Source organism: Ixodes scapularis, unplaced genomic scaffold (assembly GCF_016920785.2).
Source record: "Ixodes scapularis isolate PalLabHiFi unplaced genomic scaffold, ASM1692078v2 PGA_scaffold44__24_contigs__length_19508400, whole genome shotgun sequence".
NCBI classification, from domain to species: Eukaryota; Metazoa; Arthropoda; class Arachnida; order Ixodida; family Ixodidae; genus Ixodes; species Ixodes scapularis.
The window spans coordinates 11640535-11659254 of NW_024609873.1; the positions used below are offsets into that span (position 1 = coordinate 11640535).

The following is an 18720-nucleotide window of genomic DNA, read 5'->3' on the forward strand; positions in this document are numbered from 1 at the left end:
TTTAAAAACACCCGCTGCGTCCTCCCGGAACAGCTGGATCGGATCAGCTGACGACGGCGGGACTGAACCCGCTGAACCTCAACCCCACAAAAACCACTTTGCGCTCCGTGTTATTGTGGGTTTCTACCTCGAAGGACCGCACCATACACCATGAACGTTTCAGCTCTTTTTCGCGTCGTCGTGTTGCACAAAACAGAACGAGATCGCCGAACTCAACGCAGCGCTGTCGCGAACCTTGGCTTGTGGTTGCGCACTTGTGGACCTTCTTACTTTCTTCGACGAAAATAATCCCTGGAGAAGGGGAACAAGAGGGACAAAGGACATACACAAATCTCCAAACACAGCTAAGGTGACTGGTGTTCGACCGATTTGTGTATGTCCTTTGTCCCTCTTGTTCCCCTTCTCCAGGGATTATTTTCGTCATTCTTGTCCAGCTCGCTTGCACCTTTGCATTTAATTGCATTATAATCATTACTTTCTTCGCTTTCAAAGCGCACACGACGATTACGAATGATACTTTCCGTCTTCCGGGAACATCAGTGGAGCACTTCTTCGGTCACGCCTTCACGACATGTGCTCGCAAACCGACGAGCTGCTCGCGTACCGTCGAAGCAAAACAATACCGGCGCCATGTTAAACGTGCGTTGTTGCCAGAGTTTCTCCGAACAAACAAAAACAACGAAAGCAAACCGGCTCTGGCTTCCAGCGTACATCGGCATTGCGCCGCGGCCCAATTTTCTCTGTCAGCTTTAACTTAAAGATGACCTAGAGACGCAGCAACACTGGTATAAAGTTTTAATATGGCGGCCACCACGGAGCGCCGTAAATTCTGAGGAGGGTGCATAAGAAGCGGCGCACCTTCTTTTGCAGTTGAAGGGTTGAAGCCAAAACGAAACCCACTGCAATGTCACGTGCTCAGATCGAGGGCACGCTTTTTATCTATATTTTAACTGTTTAGAGCGGTAATTATACCCATAACTTTATTTGTCGTGTGTAAGGAACTATCAAGACCCCTAAAATAAATACAACCATGAGGCAAGAGCGAAGCCGCATTGCCATCGACCAGAAAAAATGGCAACGAGCACGTTAAGTGCCAACCAACGTTACTAGAACCACTCCGTTGGGAAACTGCCATAGAGACTGCCATGTTGGAACTTAACCCGAGAATGGGGTAGAAACAGGAACTTTTATGTTTCTGTTTCTACGCCAGTCTCGGGTTCATTTCCAACATGGTAAATATCCACCAGCTCGCCTGTACTTGAACCGTCTTTTAATAGAGACCGCTTTGAAAACGTGGCCTCAATCTGTCCACCAGAAGCGAGCCAATGGCGAACACAACGCTGCCATCTCTCCCGCAGCGGCCACTCGAGGACTGCACGTTACTTCTATTTTGGCTTTAATCAGCCATTTTAGCGCCGAAACAGATAGAGCGGAAGCGGATAGAGGTGTGCCATCCCTATTTCCACAGCGGACGCGCCGCGAATTACTGCCGAAGTTAAAATGCACCTAGGTCGGGACGTGCTACCTGAAAGGACCGCTGAGGCATGGTTGTATAAAAACAATATTAATCGTTCCGCAAAACCTTGCAAACTAAAGATTATAAAAACATCATGCGCCCATTATTTTGTACTAAACTCCAATAAATTTCATAAAAAAAAAATCTTTTCCGCTTGTTTTTACGCAAAAACATGCCTTCTAAAAGCTTAAAGTGACCACAGTACAGACAAATGATAAAGAGTGGCGCTGTTGTCGCACTCAGCTCGGTCTCGGTGGACGCCAGCGGCCCAGGTTTCGACGGCGAGTTTCCCAACTGAGTGCTCTAGTAACGTTGGTGCCAACGTTGCTAGAACCCTTCAGCTGTCAAACTCCCCCCGCGGCGGCCGTCGAAGCGTGGCCCATTTTCTTTTTCGCTCGCCAGATGGCGCAGCGGAGACCGTTAGCCCGGTGCCCTGCGCTTCATCGCGCGACGCGCTGGTGGTTTGTGCAGCAAATAGAATTATTTACGAAAACGTTTCGGCGCAAACGAGCTGGTGAAGGTTTAACATAATTTTAGACAAGCCCCCCAGACTGGGGAAACGACGACGGACAACACAACACACAGAGTCTCAACTCTGTGTGTTGTGTTGTCCTTTGTCTTTTCCCGAAACTCGGGGGTTTGTCTAAAATTATGGCATTCTTTGCCTTGAAATTGTGTCATGCAATGGGCCTCTGATTTTTACAGTCATTGGGGACCTCTTCACATATTGGGGAGAGGCTATAAATGAGCGGAATGAACAGGAGAAAGGAGCAGTGGCGAAGCTGCCCGGAAAGTATCACCGCCGCTCTTTGCGTACACTCGTTACTGAACACGAAAAATAAGCAAAGAAACTTTGTTCTCTCGGTGGCACGAAAAGCACTTAGTGCGAGGCACAAAGACGCACACAAAACGCAATTGTTGAACACGGTTTCATAATAGACGAACTTTTTAGCTGGCGATGGCGACTTTCTCAAGGATTTGAAGGAGACGGTTGGCGTCACTCGCGTAAAAATGCATCGGCGTGCCAATGAAAAAATACAACATTGGCACGTGAACGTGATCTTGTGCTGAACACAACCCAGCTGCGTTAAACTGCACTCACCCAGCTCGTCTAGGACCTTCCAAAACAAGTCCCCACAGAGACCTTTCTCATCAAAGAAAGTGAAACTGACTCATATACAACTCTGACGAAGTGTAGCCTCTTAATGCTGGGGTGCCTCAGGCTGCCTTCCTTGAAGCTCCGATATATAATCAAGTATGCGTGAGAACCAACGACAGGAGCAGCTGAACTAATGTCATGCAGGCACAACTGGCACTGTGTGCGCTTGCTCACTTTGTGTACCACATACCCAGATAGGTAATATGCAACACTGTCGTCTGGTGAACCTCTGAAGTAGCTGGGCTCCTCACTCATTTAGTTAAGACTAACATATTGAAATGTAATTTCCAGTAGCCTAGCCGGAATCTCATTGCTCAAGCTAGCTCTGTTTTATCGATGAGCCTCTCCAGTGGTCTTCAATGTGTCCTCCACACTAACAGGTGCAGCGTTCGGCTCGCCTTGAACTGCTTCAATCGACCGCTCACCTTGTTCTTTTCGGCGCTTGCTTTATGCCGGGGACCAGCGGCGTAGACTTTCCATTTTCCCGGCGGGGGGGGGGGGGGGGGGGGGGGGGGGGCAAATTGAGAAGTTCTTTAGGAGGGGGGGGGGGGCCATTCTGCACGATTTTTATTTACAACGGCAATTACAGTAGCTTATCTTATGGGGTACATTTTACAGCGTATGTATATTGCCATCTGCCCGTCGCTGTGTGCGTTATTTTGTTTGCATGCCACCACTAGAAGTTCGTTGCATGGCACGTAAACTGCGTCTCGCTAAGGATCATGGCCCAGGGGGGGGGGGGGGGGGGGGGGCACGAGTCCCTATGTTCCCCCGTAGTCTACGCCTACGCCGGGGACAGTCTGCGGGTAGGTGCTTTGAGTTTCCGTGTCGGTTTAAAAAGATACTTTGGACAATTCGGGAAAAGGCGAGGCCCGGCGTCGTTTTTTCAGTGCCCATTTGTCGCACGGTATCGCTACCACTTCACCACAAATGTTGTGCTCAAAGACCTTCAAGGTATAATCATCGTGAAAGTGAAGATCGCAAACATAAGACGAGCTCGAAAGCTTCTTGTCCAGCCTTGGTACTGCGCGCTTCCAGAGTTCAAGGCGTTCAGCGTCGCTGGGTGGCCTGAAAAGAAATGTCTTTCTCTCCCGCAGATTGCACAGAATCGTACCCGCTTTTACACTGTGGCACGAAAGAGCGTGGCGTGGTTCATGCAGTTGCAGCACGATGCACAAACACCACACACGCGGCTACGAGCACAAGCGTAACCAAACGGAAACACCGCTGCACACTGCACGCAACGTGTTTCACGTGTTGCTATGCCGGGTCCGCCGTGGGGTTTGAACTTTGGCACCTCCCCGGGCGCCTTGCCGCGCAAACTCCGTCGGTGCATCTATCTTTGCACTTTGCACAAATAGCGCTTAGAATGAATCCCTGACTTTTATGACCAATGAAACACGTGTTCGTTTTGCTCCCTATGCAATAAACGTCGCAGAAAAAATGAAATAAAAACGAACAGCGTTCACCCTTGTTAAGGTCAACGTAAATGACAGCCACAAATCCAGAGGCGCGACACGCGCAGGGTTTCGGTACAGTGGCTGTAGTTTCGGTTTCGTCTTTCTTCTCGCTCAGGATGACTTTAAAGTGAGCGACGCGACTCTGGCTCGAGCGATACATGGAAAGGGAACAAGAAGAAGGGAGACGCGCGAGGGCCGTGAGGAACGCCGGTCGGGCCACCTTTCAATCGGTACTGTAAATAGACGTTTCTTTTTATTTCTCTCTCACTGATGGAGTCCTTTCAGTTATTTTTTTAGACCATCAACATCCGTACACCATCGGCGTTCCCAGTCATCGGGTCCCTGACGCAATCCTAAGAAGAAAACGAACCTTCACTGGCGGAGTCGACAGGATTGCGTCAGCGGGCCCCACCGGTTGGAACGACTCAGCAGATTCAGCGGACAGCGACTCCATTCAACAAGAAGAGAGGCGGCAAGTTCCTGGGCCTCAGCAGCCGTGTTTAACGAAGAAGACTTGGATCGCCGAGACTTCGCGTCGACGCGGCTTCGAGAAGTGCTGCAGACCCACAGCCCTGCGAAGCGTCTACACGACTCGGACACCGTTATCGGGCCGGACTGTTCCGATCGACAGACTGCGGGTGCTTGCCATTGGGACTTGTCAACCTTCAAGGGTAAGGTGATTATTGTGACTGGTGCCCGCCATGGAGCTACGCAGTGGGGAACGGCTTAGGCCGGTTACTTCGTTGGATCGGGATGGAGCTAATGATAACGATGTCGACGAGCGAGGTGAACCGTCACCTCACAGTAGACCAGCGGCGACCGTGGGGACGCACGAGGAAGGGGTCCGGGATGGCCGATCGAGTAGCTCACTTATTGAAAAAGAGATTGAGCTCGTAAGAGAAAAAGAACGGCTAGTGCGTCTAGAGCTTGAACTAGAGCGAGTTTGTGCGGAAAACAGACCCAGAACCAGTGGAGGCGGCTCAGAACTCAACCTGAGGGAAGAGGTGCTTAGCTTTTCAAGGCTCATGAAAGGGGTGTTGACGCAAATGCCGTCGTCCGAACTGCTCGTACCAAGCTGGTTCGACGGTGTCGAAAATGTCTTTGCGACATATGAGGTTCCTGAGCGCCTGAGGGGCTCGCTCGAGCGACCTTATTTTACGGAGCGCATGCGGGCGCTGGTGAATAGGCTGCCTGTCGGTGAAGCGAGTGATTACGGTGCGGTTAAGGAGCGAGTTCTCTTAGAACTCAAACTCTCGCCGGCTGAGTACAGGAGGCTTTTTCTCAAGGCCACTAAAATGGAGAAAGAATCCTGGACTCAGTTGGCGAAACGAGTCGAGAGCTGTTTCGAGTATTATGCTCGAAGTCGCTCGATCGACTCTATTGAGGACTTGCTAGCATTAATGGTATCTGACCGCTTTAGGGATTCCTTGCCCGTCGACATGCAGACCTATGTAACGCTGAATGAGACTGGAAAATGGCTCGAACCAGCAGTGGTGGATGCGCTGGCTGACCGTTTTGAAGAGGGAGAACGATGCAAACAACGCAACAATTCTGCATATGCGAAAAACCGTGAGTCTGAAAAGAAAAGAGGGTCCAGTCCTGTCGGAAAAAAGCATGATAAGGTAGGGCCGGGGTCAATGTCAAACCAATCCAGGGTCAAATGTTTTAATTGCAAAGGTTTGGGACATTTTTCCCGTGACTGTCCTAGTAAACAAGCGCGGAACCGATACTTGAAGAATAACACCGTGGTGGGTTACATCTCAACAAATTTAACACCATCCCAGCAGAGTATATCCCAGGACATAAATGTCAATCGGAATGGTACGCGCGCTGATTTGCGGATAGTGGAGGTGAAATGTGGCGCGATGATGGTGCAGGCGATTATCGATTCCGGAGCAGATGAGTGCCAACCCTCACGACTTGACGCTCAACATCGAGTGCTCCAAGAACGACTGGGACGTTACGGGCAAGCTCAAGCGGGAGTCATTCGAGACCATGTCCACCGAGCTGCTAGCGCGTGCCGAGCGTACCATGGCGTGGGCGCTGATGGTGGCCGGGCTGCGACCGACAGACGTGGAGTCGGTGGAGCTAGTCGGTACCTGGGTGCCGGCGGTCAAGCAGCTGGTTTGCAAGGTGTTCCAACGGGAGCCCTCGACGACACCGCACTAGGACGAGTTGATGGACCGGGGCTGCGCCCTGCAGTGTGTCTTGCTGTCACCCATCTTCAAGATGCGAGACTTTGCGGTGGTGGACGCCCAGCTTTACTCCATCGAGCTGTGCCACAACCCGGGCAAGGGATAGGACAACCGGGCAGAGGTGTTTCCCCGCTGGCACCAGCTGCCCTTCAGCAAGCTGCTCACCATCTACCGGAACAAGCCCTTCAACCTCGAGGCCAAGTACCCGCAGGAGGCGGCGGTGCCCCACGTGGACCTGCAACCGGGCAGCTGCTTCATGGTGAACAAGGCTGTCTCCGCGGCCGGGGGCGAGGCGTTCGGGATCAAGGAGAAAGTGCGTCACAACCTGCGGGGCATGTTCTCGGTGGTGTCCGCCTCGGCCGTGGACCGCAAGCCCGACGGTCGACAGGCAAGTGCTGGGTGTGCAAGCGATGGCTACCTAGCGGTGGCGGGGGCGGCGACTGGCGAAGAGGCACCCACGACCCAGGCTGGAGACCCCGACAAAGTGGCCGAGGGTGAACCTGTCAAGAAGGAGGATTGGCCCAGCCCAAAAGAGAAGCAGGCCAAGGCCACACAGCTCCCGGTGGAGGGCCGAGTACCGCAGCTGAGAGCCTTCAAGATGGACCAGCTTGTGGAGCGCGAGGTCCACATAGTTCACACTGACCGCATAGAGGAGCGACGGCTTTGTCAAGCAATGGTTTTTGGTTCGTCGCATGTGCGAACCGAAGTTTTGCTGTGTCTTTATAAATGAATTGTATACTTTAAGTTGGTGAGATTTTTTTTTGTGGTTCGTCTGACTGAACGGGCAGTTGCGTGTGTCAGGAAAGTAGCCTGGCCTAGAAAGAGCATATGTTCCGCATACGCATTTGTTAATTTTTTTTATCACGTTTTAGTTCATATGATGCAAGTCTTAGGGCACGTTTTGTAGTAACGAGTGTTTTGAGCCTTGGCGGGCACATTCAAATTCGCCTTACCAGAGCGACCAGTGTATGACGGGCGGACGTTTTGTTTTTGTGTGTGATAATTTTGTGACATTGAGGCCCCAAAATTATACTTGTTGGGGAGGTGTGAAGGTCAACGTAAATGACAGCCACAAATCCAGAGGCGCGACACACGCAGGGTTTCGGTACAGTGGCTGTAGTTTCGGTTTCGTCTTTCTTTTCGCTCAGGATGACTTTAAAGTGAGCGACGCGACTGTGGCTCGAGCGATACATGGAAAGGGAACAAGAAGAAGGGAGACGCGCGAGGGCCGTGGGGAACGCCGGTCGGGCCACCTTTCAATCTGTACTGTAAATAGACGTTTCTTTTTATTTCTCTTTCACTGATGGAGTCCTTTCAGTTATTTTTTTAGACCATCAACATCCGGACACCATCGGCGTTCCCCGTCATCGGGTCCCTGACGCAATCCTAAGAAGAAAACGAACCTTCACTACCCCCTACACTCGCAGACAGAACAAGCGGCCACGCGATCTGGAGCAACCTAACCTAGAATAATCAAAGCCTCCTCAAGGTCTCCTCTCCCTCTGTGAAACGTCATCACAGTCGGATTTCGCTAATGCGGCTGTTGGGCCCGAGTCCGATCTCGATGCGCTGATTGAAGACCGGCCTAACATTGACGCAGCACTGGTGCCCAATCTCAGGCCTCGATCGATCTGACAGTGATCAAGATGCGGAGGCCTTCGGCTTATCTAGGTGATGTTGTCTGGAGCCGATTGTACGCCGCCAATGTAAATCAGAGCAACGCCTAGATGTTGGCAAAGGACAGGACACGCTCTGCGCGCTGAGTTCCAGCCATTGGTAGGGTTCAGCTATTATCGTAATCATTGCCGCGTTTGGACACGGACCAGTACCCAATTGCATGTCGAGCTATTGAATATCAAGAGCCCCAATCGCTCTACTCACGCAATGCTCGGTTTCAATCTATGAGCCGCATTCAAATACCGTCACTGGGGGATGCTCGACTTCCACGCTACGTCATCAAGTATTGCGAGGGATAAACTAAAACAAAACACCCGCTTTTATCCTTGAAATTACAACGCAACAAAGAGGTTCCTTGGTGCATGGCATTGGGTGCGAGTACACTTGCGTCCCACTAGTGCCAGAAAACTCTTGTAAAGTAAGACATTTTATTGAATAACGTTGCACCGCACCTTTAAGGGTGAACCACAGTGGAAGAAACACATTTAGGTGACGACTCTGGCCGCTCTTCCCGCGGGGAGCGAGCGAACAGATCGTGTTCGGAGCTAGTCTTAAATCAGGAGTAGATAGTTCCGCGCCGCCGCAGAGGGCGCTGCGGTATGGCGTCCCTCCTCGGCGGCCACGGTGTCGGCGATGTAGCGTGCTCGCCTTTTTCGCGGCGTGGTAGTGTGGTGGTGGAGTGCGGCCAGTGGCTGACCTCGTGTTTTGCTTTAGTGCTGTGTTGATCACACGTGCCACCATCGTGCACGAAGGTGAGCCTTAATCCGGAGACGAGGAAGAAGAAGAGGAAGGAGAAGGAAGAGATCACAGATTTACTTATTCTGGCGACTTGGTGGCGGCGTGGCGGTGGTGAGGTACAACACGTAGCGGTGAGCGAGGGAATGCGGGACCACCGCTGGGGAGAAACAACATGAGTGGTCGGTTTGGGAGGGATCGCACACTTGGGCGCCATCTATCCCCCTACGAGTGAAGAGCGCTCGGTGCGCCGTACATAATGTGGCCGCCGCGTCCGACAGAGAGTCTTCACCTCAATGTTTCTTCCACCTTTGGAATGAACGTAATGTAGGTCAATTTCAGAGCTCCCCTGGAAACGTGGGTTCTGCAGCAGACACAAAAACTAGTGTCGCTGCAGTCGAGTATTGACTGCAGCGACACTAGCGGTTTCACGAGCCTTTTACTGAGTATGCGATAGACGCTCGCCTCACTCCTCTTGTTCTGCTTCGTTTGCGCCGAGAGGCCCTACCGACTTCTGAAGGTGGGGACAAGCTCTGTACAGAAAAGCAGGAAACCTACTGCAAAGTGTAAAGTTGGTGACGCGCACTTTGAAGACGAAGATGTCCTCAAGCACTACTGTCACATTATCAACGGTAAAGAGGCACTTGTTTCTTGTTGGAAGCAATTGCTAACAAAAGCTAGCAATTGACAACAGCCCCATGCTCGGGGACATTTTCTGTCATGTTTTGGAGAAGCTGGATGCTTCTTGAAAAGCAGGCAACGCGCGGGACGGAAGGCGCAACACTCCGCTGCAGCGCCGTTAGTTCTTACGATCGCCCCTTGCGCCACTTCCGACCATGACATGGAATAGGGAGCGGCTGAAACTGAGTCAGTTTCAGTATTGTGGTGCAGGCTTGCAATCGCTCGTGCTTGCTTTGGCCGTGTTCCAAAATTTACTCGAACTTACTCCAGGGTAAATGTTTTGTATGTTGGCGTTGTAAAACCTGCCCCCCTCCAGCGTTTTTCAATCTGTGTTGTCACATGATACCATCTATCGGAGTAACTCGGATCCATTTGGGTAAGATTTGGAACACAGCCATTATTAGCACCGAGAGACTGCAAGCCTACTAGAGGTACCTTCGCGTGCACGCTGCACGTATTTGAGGTTGGTCGGTGTCGGTTGTTTCTGTTTCTCACCCTGGTGGGGCTAGGGCATAAAATAGTCATTGCTGAAAGAACGCGCTAAATACACATCAAACGCTCTATTTAGGAACGTGTTTTTCTCGCCTCACTCGTTGCGAATAGCACACTCAAGTCACGTTAAGCTCATGTCTAAAGCGCCCGAGCAATCCACGACGGTGACGTAGAACGGTCCGTCGGCGTGGATTGTCTGACCGGGATGGTCCGACATTTTGACTGGGTAAACAAGACTTCCCTTTTTCAATGAAGCAGATTGAATGGTTTAAAAAAATAAAACAAGCGTGGCGAAGGCCGCGATGAAAAGACCCTCTGTCGCTTTAACATCCGAGTCGGTTTGTGGCATTAACAAACTTTTAGCTTTCATTGGGTCTGCAACATCTGTACGTCGGAGGCTTCCGTTTCTTTTTGAGGAGCAGTGAAAATCAGTGAAAAGATGTGTTGAGCGTTTTTATATACAGCTTCAAGAAGTCACGTCGAAGAGAAATCATTGAAAGGGAAGGGTAGAAATAACAAACACAAACAATATAAAGCTACAAAAAAAAGCGTTTTTTTTTTTTTTGTTGTGTTTGTTGGAACGTATTTGTATGGTTATATAACGACCCCGGAACGGCTGCATTGAGGCAGCGCGCTACGTAACATATAATGTAGAAAAACGAAATGAAAAAAAAAAAAAAAAATCTGCAAAAGTACTTTCAGCTTGAATTGAAAAGGTAGCCCTTTTCACACTTCGATTGGTTTTGTCAATACGTGTTTGCGTCTATCCTCTACTTTTTTTTTACTTATCACGCAAAATGAATGGGACTTAAACATAGCAGTTCATTGAGCTAAACGATTTCCAAAGTCCACGTACGCTGTTTAGTGAAAAAAAATGTCCATTTTAAGTGAAGAGCTTGTGCCGCAATTGCAAGTAATGTCGTGATTTATCGCTTCAAAACTTCTCAAATATCGTGCATATCTGAGGCCACACCAATACACTTATCCCAAAACTCATTGCGCCTCATTGCGGCGTAATACCACGTTATGCATTGTGCGATTGGGTGGAAAGCAAAATACATACGCACTGCAACGTGAACGGTTGCGGATTTAGGGAAGTAGTCTATTTAGGTATACATCGCACTAACACTGCATATCCCACAATATATTTACCTGGGCTTCATACATATTATAGAGAATCTGAACTATATAAATACCTTTATTGCAACTTAAAGTGAAACACCGCTGTAATGTTCCTTTGCGTTACACCCATCCCCTTTCCCCTTTTTTCTGTTTGTTCTCAAAGTATCATTGTTTCTCGCTCAAGACAGCGTTAAATCAGCCTCACATTGCAACCTATCAGGCAATAGACAAGTCCGAACCGGGACCCGCGTCACTTAGGATGCACATCAAGTCTCTTTGATATATCCAACGAGTCATTGTTTTAACCCGCGTTTCTATACTCAATTATGTTTTTTTCTAATGCCCGAGAATTTACGTAAATGGGGCGGCGGCGGAGCGCTCGGCTTCGAAGTCGATGTCGTTCTCCGAGTCGCGTCCGAGACGACCACGGCTGCGGCGGGGTTCTCCGGACAGGCGACCTGCTGCTTGCTGTAGCAGCACAGCCTCATCTTGCTCTTGAGCCCCGTGTACTGGAGCTGGCTGAAGCAGGACACGAAGAGCCCCACGTAGACACTGGCGATGGTCTGACTGTGGCTCTCGCAGATCTGCTGGCCAATGCTCTTGTTGTACATCGGGTCCTTGAGGAACAGGTCTCCGTCTTTCCAGGTGGCGTTCACCTGAAAAAGCAGAGAGAAAGGAGAAATGAAAGGCGTTCACAAATCTCTGTATTGCGAAATTAGAGTGCAACTCTTGAGGGAAGAGGAGGAGAGGGTACGGAAGGGAGGGTATGCCCTCCTCCTCTTCCTCTGTACCTTCTCCCCCTCCCCTAATTCTTCCCTACTGTTTCCCTCCTCCTCCTCTTACACCCTTCCTCTTTCTTCCTCCCCCAATTCAGTTTACCCTCTAAATTTAGAGGGGGAACTGAAATCACATGACTTGTTGCCACGTCACCTAAAAACAAATTCAGTTTCTCCGCTACATTTAGCGGGAAACTTGACGTCACGTGACCTCATCACCAGTTCAATTACCCTATAAATTTAGCGGCAAATGATAAGTGGTGAGGTCACGTCAAGTCAATTTTTTCACTTAATCTAGCGGCGACACTGAATTTGTCCGCAAAATCATGCGCAAAAACTGAACTTGTGCGCTAAATGTAAAGAAACTAAATTTCCTCTCTCAATTTAGCGGGGAATTGAATTGGTATTAAGGTCAGGTGATGTCAACTTTCCCGCTGAATTCAGTGCGGTTACGCCGACGCCGTCGCCGCGAAACACAGAAACGGGCGCCTAAAAGCTACGCTCTAAAAGAAGACACGTTGGAACGTTTAGATCGTTCCAGCAGTCGCCTTCTGCGCACTGCCGTTTTTCTCTACTAAGCTGTGGAACGCGCTTCAATCATGCGCAAAAGCTCTCTTCTGCAGAACATCAGGCGCAGTCACGACATGTGCCCACAGCTTAGTGTTATTCGTCGCCTGGGTGATAAGCACTAGAAGGGCGCATAGACCTTTGCAATGATCGACTTCTGCCTTACTGTGCTCTGCCCTACTTCCTTCCCCCGCCTTTCTCTCCCCACAGATATGCGTCGAGAGGACACAATAAATGGTTAACTAACAACCGAAGAAACGATTAACGATAGATTGTGCATTATGTACAAAACTTGAAAGTATAAAACAGAGAGGACGAGGACAGGAACAGGACATCTTTCATTTAGCAACAACATAGAATGGCACAACGATAAAACCGCCCCCCAAGGGTCTCAACGTTCTAAAAGAGGGAAAGGAAATACTAGTTATAAAGGAAAGGGAATACACTAAAAGAAAAGTTTAAAAAGCGCATCAGTAATCCAGTTATTTTCGGTTACTTAGAATTAACCTTGGTCATTGCCAGTGATAATGCGGAATTATTCTTGTATGCAGTCCAAAAAGGGGAATTGTACTATAAATATAAAAGTTTAAAAAGCTGTAGCGTCACGACGAGGTGTCAATATTCTAGTCATCTCTGGTGTTAAGAATTCGACCTCTGTCTTTGTCAATGATAATGAAGGTGCAGAAATGTTGTTGTTAACAGTCCCCATGGCAAATGACTCGATGATTTCTCTCCCAAATCTGTTATTGTGCCCGCCCAGTATACTAGTATTAGAAAAATGAGGTGTACAGTCATCGCATGTGCGGCTGTGAACGACAATGGGGTGATACGACTCAGTTGAAGCCTTTGATGCTTCCAAGTTATGTTCTCTGAGTCGGTGGTACAAATAGGTACAAATAATAGGTACAAAACTTTCAAGTTTTGTACCTATTAACCAACACGCTCGTTTTCAACTGTGTGCATTATGCTTTCTAACACTGGTAAGCAGAACGGCGCCTTGACAGCACTCCTTACCGAAGATTTTCTCTAATTTCTGACACAGACCGTGAGATGGCGCTACATGACTGGAAAGGCTAGAGTGCCTTAATACGCACGCGCGCTTTTGCTTGAGTAGCGACATCTCAGCCATTTTTCCGGCCAATCGTTTTTTATGCATTTTGAAGCGCGCGCAGCCTGGTGTCACTTAGAGCCACTCGATATGGCAGCGTAGCTGCCAGAGTAGCGCCACGCTTTTCCCTGTGCCGCCTCTCACCGTGATTGGTCACACGCGGTACCATAGCAACGATCTGAGCTGGCTCGGTTTCCTTAGCAACCGAGTGACTACTCGTCACGTGACCTCGCAAGAGCCGTGATGTCACCGGTAAGATGGCAGCGCCCAGAGCTGGTGGATACGAGTTTGTTCGGTGCGCGGTAGTCGTAATGTACCGCTGCTTGCCGACGATTTCGGACTTCTTCGTGCTCTCTGACGCAGGTATAACGTGAAGATCTAAAAGAATGTGACTTTATACCTTTTCTGTGCAAGATCGCTCTGGATATTAGCACCTGTGCGACAATATCAGTCATATCGCCGTAGCGGTGCTCGTATTCCTGGATGTGTTCGAGGATCGATAAGACATTTTGCATGACATTTTCGCATACGCCTAGCCTTGTTTGAACGTTGGAATGTCTGAGAATCAATGCGAATTGCATGCGTCGCATGTTGGACCTTGGGGAAGTTGTTTCAGCCCCAGGTAACCCCGTAATCATAAACTTTTAGCGAGTGAGCTCATGCGATCTTTACGTTTTCTACTAATTAATGATCTTACGATATAGCTTTTAGGATAACATTTTCGCATTTTCTAGCTCCCTTTGAATGTTGGAATTTCTGAGAATCGAAACGAAAGGTATAAGTCGTGTGTAGGGCCTAGGGGAAGTTGTTTCAGCCCTGGGTCACCGAATAATCACAGCAACCTTAAGCGAGGAAGCGCCTGCGACCTTTAACCTTTTGTACTAATCGACAATTTTACGAATTGACAGTTCTGAAGAATTTGATAAACGTCCTTTCGTTGCAATAGCTTGCATTTGATAGCTGTGTTTTTTTTTTTTTTTTTTTCAAGTGACAAGCTGGCGTTTGCTCAAATGACGTATATGAAATGACCTGCTCTATAAGAATGCATCAGCGCACACTATTAAATTTATATGCTCAGAGGTGTGTTTGTCTTTGTAATTAACAAGTTACAGACAATTATTTTTTATGGGTGTAATATTTATTTTCTGTAGCTGGACCCCTTTTGTACTCATTAATGTCCGTGTGCTATGATGCTATCATCATGTGTGTATGGTTCTAAATATTCTCTTTGCAATGCCTACAAAAGCCAAAATGACGTCAGCCGACCCTAGCTCACAGATTTGTAACAAAAACTGCGTCAGTCGGACGTATGCGCTCGTCAACAATCAATTCGTCGATGAATATTTGAATTCGCGTTCGTGGCCAAAGAGTGCACATGAGTGCACTTGTGAATGATAAGTTCTATGGTGTGCTTAAAAAGCACGGTGGAACCTTGGGGTCATCGCACCGGTGCCCTAGCATGTCACGACCGCGTGATTCCACTGTTCTCTTTTGAGTTGAGGACACCGTGGTTGAGGATTAAAGCTAAGAAAGAAGAAGTTAAAGAATCATGTCATGGCCCCTTTAACACGGGTATGCGTGCTACACCAGATGAAAATATTGACACTTTTCATGCCGGTAAACTTCCGGACGACCACTTGGCCTGTCGGCAAGAACACCTCATATCCGGCGCCCGTCTCTTTTGATGGCGTTAACAATCTTCTGTAGACCACCGTGCTGTCCTTCTTGATTTAACCCCGTCGACTGTTCATCGCACAAAACGAGGTTGATACCGTCGTTGACGTCGCTCCCCGCCAGTCGGTGAAATAATCTCATCTTGAATGAATGATTGGATCTTGAAGAATTATGGTGCTAAACATACATTCTCTTACTATGGGGCAGTCGAGCAGCAGTCATGTCCCAAGGCAATGGTCCTGTCGTGGCCGGCGTAATTGGATTTTGATTGATAGGAGCGAAGTCCGAAAGTACAAGGACGGTACGTTCGTCCCACGAAGCCGACGCCATCCCGGCGGCGCAGAAAACCACTCTCCTTGTCCGTGCACGCTGCAAATCGTCTCATTTTACAGAAGAAACAGGCACCGCTGTTCCGGAGGCCCGTGCCGTACCGCCATGCAAAGCGTCCTTTAGGTCTTTTACCACTTTTCAATGAACGAATGGAGATATCAACTAGATAAAGGTTGCCGCCCGGCGTCGCTAGCAGTACGGTTACCATAGAAACCTCCCAGGCCCAAAATGGAGATCACTATAGGCGCTTCTGACGTCGTGTATCTAGATAATTTTGCGTCGTGTCGCTACTCTGGCAGCTACGCTGCCATATAGAGTGGCTCTAGTGTCACTCAGTTCGAGCTCGTAGCTTTGGCTAGGGCATAGACGCCATATTACCGCCCAAGTCACGCACCGAGTGCGCGAGAGTGTCACGCGCTGACAGATTCGGGGCAATAATGAATGTCTTCACCCTCGGACAGACAGACAAGTAGGCACCCTACAAAAGGCCGCGAAGCGCGCGAGCTCATTCACGCGCCGCGCAAATGGGCTCGCTATTTGCATGGTTTGGCGACATTCATGATCAAACGCGTCTCTGTGGTCAGCCTTAAAGTCACTGGATCCTGGGAAAGTAGCGCCATTGCCTTCCCTACCTGCTAGCCGGACACGAACGGATACTAACATACAGACGACCTGAACCTCGCAAGGCGTGGTCTGGGTCGCCATGGAAATCGCCATCTTGGTCCATTTAAATCTTCGAAGCTTCCAGGGGGTCGTTCTAAACCAGCCGCGCCAAGATCACCATGGAGCGTCATCGTTCTGGAAGCGTTCCCCGCCAATATAAGAGTCTTTGGCACTTTGTGTGCGATTAACTTATTAATCATGCAGATGTCTATGGATCTCTTACAATTATATTGTTCTTCTTGCGTATTTCAAGACAGTAAACTTATTTTTCAGTGCCTACAAGCACCGACACAACATCTGGTGGTGTTACGAAAGTGTAAGCTTGTTTCGCCGGTGTGTGGTTAGCAAAATCTCGGCATACAAAAAACGACTCCATAAAGCTACCCGTCACCAGCGAATCTAGATCGGCTCACCAAGAATGGAGGGGTCAAGGAGAAATTGCTCATTTCATGGACCAAGATGGCGACCACACGGGGAGCTTGGCGTTACTTTCCCAGGGTCCAGTGACTTTAGTCAGCCTTCCACGATTGGTCGAATGCTGACTATGGTTCAGAAAACAACTTCTCATTGACGGAAATAAGAAGAACACAGGAACTTCAGCTTGGACGGCGTTGGCAGTCTTGGTTCCGGAGCTCTATGATTTCAAGTTTCCACCATGCTCATTACAAACAGCATCAAACTTGTTGCTCGCAAGGTAATGATGTCCCGAGAGGGATCCACAAAAAGGCGCCACCCAAACAACTGCCCGCTAATTGTTACTGGTTTCTGGGAAAGTACAGCGCCATTGCCTTCCCTGCCTGGTGGCCGGACACAAACATATAATAAAAACGCGAAGACGACCAAAGCTCGCAAGGTGATTGGCTGATCGGTCTCAGTTGCGTTGGCAATCGCCATTTCGGTTCATTCAAAAGTTCGAAGTTTCGAAAAGGTTGTTATGGACCAGTTGAGCCAACATTTCTATGGGGCATCATCGTACTAAAAGCATTCCTCGCCAATATAGGCGTCTTTGGCAGTGTGCATGCAATCCACTTATTAAACATGCCTATCTTCGCAGATCTCTTAAGGGGCACGGAAACGAATAAAAATTGGCCAGCTAGAAGGGAAGTGCCAATCGCGCTCGTGACGTCAATGGCTATTGATCAGCAAAGCGTACTGTAGTTGCGAGAGTTGCGACTTGGGGGCGTCAACGAGTGACAATCTCACCTGGTAGTAATATGTGGGGACTGTACACCTTAAGGCCTGTACATTGCTTTCCCATAACACCATTCACGGCAGTGCCGGTATTTTATGGGCCACAAGCGTTCGGTTCGCCGTGTTAGTTTTACAGAGCAGCTCGACGGAACCGGTAACTAGAAAGAAGCGTCAGTACCCAGCGGTGGCGACACCTGAAAGTTATGTATACGGGGTGGCATTGTTGGCCTGGCAGAGGAACTTGCATCCTCAGATCGAGCTCCTGCCAAACGTCAGCAAAGAACGGCGATCTTGGTGGTGTGGAATGCACGTTTCAAAGTGCATACCACACCATCAAGAGCGACAGTGTGCCCTCTGTGACTAGTGTTTCTGAGCTGCCGCCACAAATAGACCATATCCAAACAAACAAATAAGATTAAAACAATTTCGTTTCCTTACTCCTTTAAAACCTTAACATGGTATTGGTTTTCTTGCGTTGTTTAAGACAGGACATTTATTTCTAAATACCTCAAGCACCGACGCTTCATGTGGTGCCGGTGCGAAGATGTGCGTTTTTTTTTGTCGGAGTGTGGATATCAAAATCCCTGTATTCAAGTAACGTCGGTATGAAGCAACCTTTCACCGGGATTTTAGATCGGATCACCAAGAACGGAGAGGACAAAGGAAAACTGCTTGTTCCGCGAGACAATATGGCAACCTTACGGGAGGCTATAGCGCTACTTTCCCAGGATTCAGTGACTTCAGTCCGCACCACCGAGCCTGTATATTTAGTTAACGCTGTGGCATAGCTTGGTGAGCTGAAGAAGCCGATAAAGTCGGACGTTCGAAAAAGAATGAGGTCACGATTAGCGTTTTCAATGGCCTTCAAAGGTCTCGGTTCATTTTCGTCTGCTTCAAATGGTGAATACAAAGTTAGCGTGCTACCGCTAATCACTGAAACTGCTGCGCTAAACTCCCTGTGTTTATACTGTGACCGACAACCACGACCCTACAAGATCGAAGACTACAGTCAGGAGCTTGGAAGGTGCGATGTCTTGAAGAAAATCACCGCGTTGGATTTCTACCAGATGAATCACGTATATAGACACTGACCCTTCGGTCTGCTGTGAAAACACAGCGGGCTATAGAAGCTATATAAGGTACGCAAAGTAAATACCCTGAAGTTTCTGGTGATGGACCCTAACAGCACGAAAGTGAGCCTGAGACTGCTCTGGGTACACTTTCACGTACCCGACGATGACGTACGTAAGGTCCCGAAGCCCTACCGGAAGGTGACTGAACGAGAAAAGGAAACATGGCGTGCTGAAGGGTTCTAATGTGTAGAGTCGACGACCATATTAGCCCGAATGGAACTGAAGGCAGGTGTACACATCG

General features: G+C 49.0%; 1 protein-coding gene and 1 pseudogene across 1 annotated transcript in view; both read right to left on the reverse strand.

Moving 5' to 3' along the window:
• Positions 1-2464: 2464 nt before the first annotated feature.
• Positions 2465-4011, reverse strand: LOC115327147 (annotated as a pseudogene).
• A 7346-nt stretch (positions 4012-11357) lies between these two features.
• Positions 11358-18720, reverse strand: part of LOC8028953 — a 117799-nt gene continuing 110436 nt past the window's right edge. Inside the window, exon 3 of the mRNA XM_029988089.2 lies at positions 11358-11693. Coding sequence (XP_029843949.2) covers positions 11358-11693 — 336 coding nt within the window. The remainder of the gene's footprint in view (positions 11694-18720) is intronic.